Genomic DNA, 3958 nt, shown 5'->3' on the forward strand with positions numbered 1-3958 from the left:
CTGCTGTGGGCTGCGCTGGCGCCCCACGGCGTGCTGCCATCCCGCGGCCGCTCCCGACGGCTCTCCGGGGCAAGGCTGGCTCCTCCGCCCAAGGCAAGGCTGGTTCTCCTTCGGCTTCCCCCGTGCTCAGCGCTCAGCTGAGCGCCCGGGAAGACATCCCATTGCTCTGCATGGACGCCTGTTAAACCCCAGCAGCCTATGCTTGAGGATTTTGTTTCCTGCTCCATCACGGATGGATAATAAATCTGCAGGCTGGCTCCAAACCACGGGAGCCAATTGGACACCGCAGACTCACTTTGAGGGCTCTGCTGGAGCCAGGACTCACCTTTACAGTTTTGCTCAGCCATGTGCCAGAGGCAGCAGTCAATGTTTCTGGCTGCTTGATTTTTTTCTCCTCTCCCAGCTGCTGCTGAGGCCCCTGCAGACCATCTTCTTCCTGTTAAGATGCAAGAATTAAGTCATTCTTCATTCATGTTCACTGAACCAAAACAACCAGACTGTCTCTGGAACTGAGCCACATTTTCTGAAGCCCTTGCAAAAAAAAATCCTCAGTCCCTCTGTGTTTTTCTGCAGAAAAAAGCCAAACTCAAGACTCAAAGATACAATTCCTGTCTTTGCTCAGATCCAGATCAACAAGGTCTCTAGAGCCCATGCTCACCTTTACCACTTTGAGCCAGGGGTTAGAAGCCACAGCAATGGATTCTGGTTGCTTGGCTCTCCTCTCCTGCCCAGGCTGTTGGTGCAGCACTTTTGGGCTCTCCTCCTAATAAAGAGAAACAATTTTCACTGCTTAAACTCCTTTTCAACCCAAACCACTTTATCCAGGAGTTTCTTTTCCCATACTACTCAGTAGGGAAGAGCTAACAGGAGGGCAAGAGCTGCAGGCGCTTTGAATTCTGTTCAACTTCTCTCTTATCTGGAGGAGCTTTGTGTGGCTCACTGCAGGCCAGTTGCTGGCCACATACGAAGAATTTAGACCTTCATTAAAATTACATAGCACAAACAGGAGTTTGAATGTCACGGACCTAGTGAGTAAGAGCAGCAAAAGCAAATACAGAAGCATGAATTTATCCTTAAGAGGAGTAGCATTTAGGGGTTTGATTTTTACTAATGAAGAATGCAGAAAAAAGAATGATGTTAAAAGTAGAAAGAGAGTGGAAAGAAAATGTTACTGTGATATTTTGAGACAAACAGCCTTGACTTTAAGCCATAACATTATTTGTATAAATATTTGTTACACGAAGCCGTATGATACCTGAAGTTTGTTACGGGGATCACATCCTCCAAATACAGTGAGTGAACGCAGTAGGAAAAAAACAAACAAACCTCTTACTAATTTCCATATTCATTCAAGTATCAGTGAATGCCATTTGGAGGTGCTCTTCAAAGTGCTGTTGTACGGCTATCACCCACCTTGTGATGGGGCTGAGAAGGCTCACCTGCTAATAACGAAACCGTCAACCCCAACTTTAGCAACAGAGTTGGCTTATTCTTGCACAAGCCCCAACTCTTTACAGTAAGATGTTCGGCTCATCATTGGTTTTATTGTACTTGTTCCTCTAAATAACATAATAGTGAATGCCAAAACTTTAAACAGTAACACAGCACTTGGAAAACAAGGCTGATCTTAAAATAAGTCTGTGTATCCTATGCCTCACTAGTTTACAACAGAGAAGTTGTTCCAAGACCACTTCAACTCCCCACCTTTATGTTTTTTCCAGTAAACACTGCTGACTCCAGCTGTGGTTGGGGGACCTTCTCCTTCCCTCGGTGTTTTTGATCCCTGGGGGAAAAAAAGCTACAGTTTAGTCAGAGGAAAGCATGTCTGTCTGCCTGCCCCAAGCATTCTTATAGCCTCCTGCTTCAGCACCCCACACCTTTGGGACAGCCCGACACTCACATCAGTCTACCAATTTCAGCAATACTATTTATATTTACTGCTTCACCATGCCTGTTGCCAAGTCCTCTCCTCCAGGACAGAAACAAGCTAATACCTCTCCTTCACTTGTTCCACTTGTTGCTGCTCTACAAGATTTTTCAGTTCCAAGACTTTCTTTCCTTTTTCTTTCACTTCATCCTCTCTCCTTTTCTGCAGTGGTTCTTGCTGCTCAAATTCATCTTCCTCCTGAAGAAAGAAAACCCTTACAACACTCCAGCTCAGGTGGGGAAAGATGGGAGGATGTGAAGCAAATGCTTTGAGGCAACCTGTGCTTGCTGTATCTCATTCTTACTTTCCACAGCCTGCCTACCAGTTGGGCGGTCTCTCCCTTCTGTCCCCACAGGCATCCTTCTGTTCAAACCCAACATTGACTGTCTAAAGAGAAATCTTGCAGCATGGACCCCAAAATCCTTGCAGCAGGGGAGGCAGTAACCCCCCCTCCCTGTCCCAGCAGTCAGAACAACGCATGGGTTCCCGGCTACTCCTTTCCTTTTTGACATGCAGAAGGGACCTAGAGTTGCTCTTACCTTCCTCAGTGCTTTCTGCTTCCGTGCATCAGCTTCCCCATGCTTCTTTGACAGCTTTTTCTTGCTCCGCTCCTCTGCCACCTTCTCTTCCCGCACTTGTGAGGGGCGCACCTGAGAAAGCCACAGGTGTCTGCTCCACCACCCCCAAGGACAGACCTCACAGCCTTGTCCAGATGGCGGACGGGAACTGCTTCTCAAGTCTGAAGCCTGCAATATTCCAGGTCCTAAGAGTCTTGAGACCAAGAACCCAGGCATATGTGCATTGGATTTAGCACCAGCCTCATGCAGCAAGTCTACCACTTACTATAAGCCATGTGAAGAGACACCCATCACTCGGCGTGACAGAAAAAAGGAGCGCAGAGACCATTACACAACCCCAAAATACATGCTTCCATCTTGCAAGTGATTCTCTGCAGAACAAGGGGATCTAGCATCTGGTTTCTGCTTTGCCTGCAGTGTTGCTGTCGACTAACTGAACTGCAGTATGAACTGGGGACATGAAAGCTGACTGAGCCCCCGAGACACGCTTCCTTCACCTGAGCTGTTCCAGCAGGAACACTAGCACATCCACAGCAGCAGAAGAGGGCTGGGTATACTTTTGTCTGCTTGGGTTTTGGGAAAGGCTGAAAGGAGCAGGATTCCTTTCTTTTCTAAGGCTGACCCTCTGCAAAGGTCCCTTTAGTCCACCTCCCAAAAATGAGCAACCATCCTTCTCCCAAAGGCTGCTAGGGCTCCGGGTCAGTCAGGCACAGCCTCCCTCAATCCTGCAGAACCTGCACAGCTGTACAAAAGCAGCACCACTGTCTGCACGCAGTCATCAACAGCCCATCCTAGCACGCTCTTCATCTTACACCCGTCCTCAGAAGAGGGCCAGACAAGGCTTTAAGAAACAGACACGATACAAATACGCAGGCAGCCACGTCTACCACTCATGAGCATCCCTTGCATGCTTGGCAGCTTTTCTTTCCCACCACGTTTTTGCAACTGCCTGCAAGCACCGTGGCGTCGCTGTCTGTAAAGTTTTGTGCGAACAGCTCACTCTGAGCGCACTGTAAGCTGAGTAAGGCTGTCTCATCTGCAGGGCCTGTTCACAGGAGAGTCAAGGGAGGCTGCCACACTCCTTGAACACAGAGCACCATAAACACTGCGTGTCCAAACAGGAATGTTTAGAACCACTGCAGAGGTATGGAGAACAAAAGCCTCCTCTTGTTAGACAGAGTTTCAGTGTCTCTGATGCAGAGTTACCCACTACCTGATTAGTCACAGTCAGCAGCAATCCTGCGCTTGCGTGTAGCATGCCAGTGGCCTGTCTGCACCCTCTTGGTCTCACAGCTCACTGAGATAACATCACCGTACTGAGTGCTCCAAAGCTTGGTCAGCTTTCTTACCTTCTCATCATTCTGTAAAATTTTCTGCTCCATCCTCTTTTTCTTCTCTTCTTCCATTTGTTCCACCCGCTCCCGAGCCTGCAGTGCCTTCCTCAGACGCTCTT

General features: G+C 48.4%; 1 protein-coding gene across 1 annotated transcript in view; it reads right to left on the reverse strand.

Moving 5' to 3' along the window:
• Positions 1–325: 325 nt before the first annotated feature.
• Positions 326–3958, reverse strand: part of LOC104623485 (inner centromere protein-like) — a gene marked incomplete at its 3' end in the record, with an annotated part of 14515 nt that continues 10882 nt past the window's right edge. Inside the window, 5 exon segments of the mRNA XM_010290585.1 lie at positions 326–436; positions 1705–1783; positions 1995–2125; positions 2467–2577; positions 3855–3958. Of these exon segments, the coding sequence (XP_010288887.1) occupies positions 326–436; positions 1705–1783; positions 1995–2125; positions 2467–2577; positions 3855–3958 (536 nt within the window).

Source organism: Phaethon lepturus, unplaced genomic scaffold, assembly GCF_000687285.1.
Source record: "Phaethon lepturus isolate BGI_N335 unplaced genomic scaffold, ASM68728v1 scaffold41857, whole genome shotgun sequence".
NCBI lineage: Eukaryota > Metazoa > Chordata > Aves > Phaethontiformes > Phaethontidae > Phaethon > Phaethon lepturus.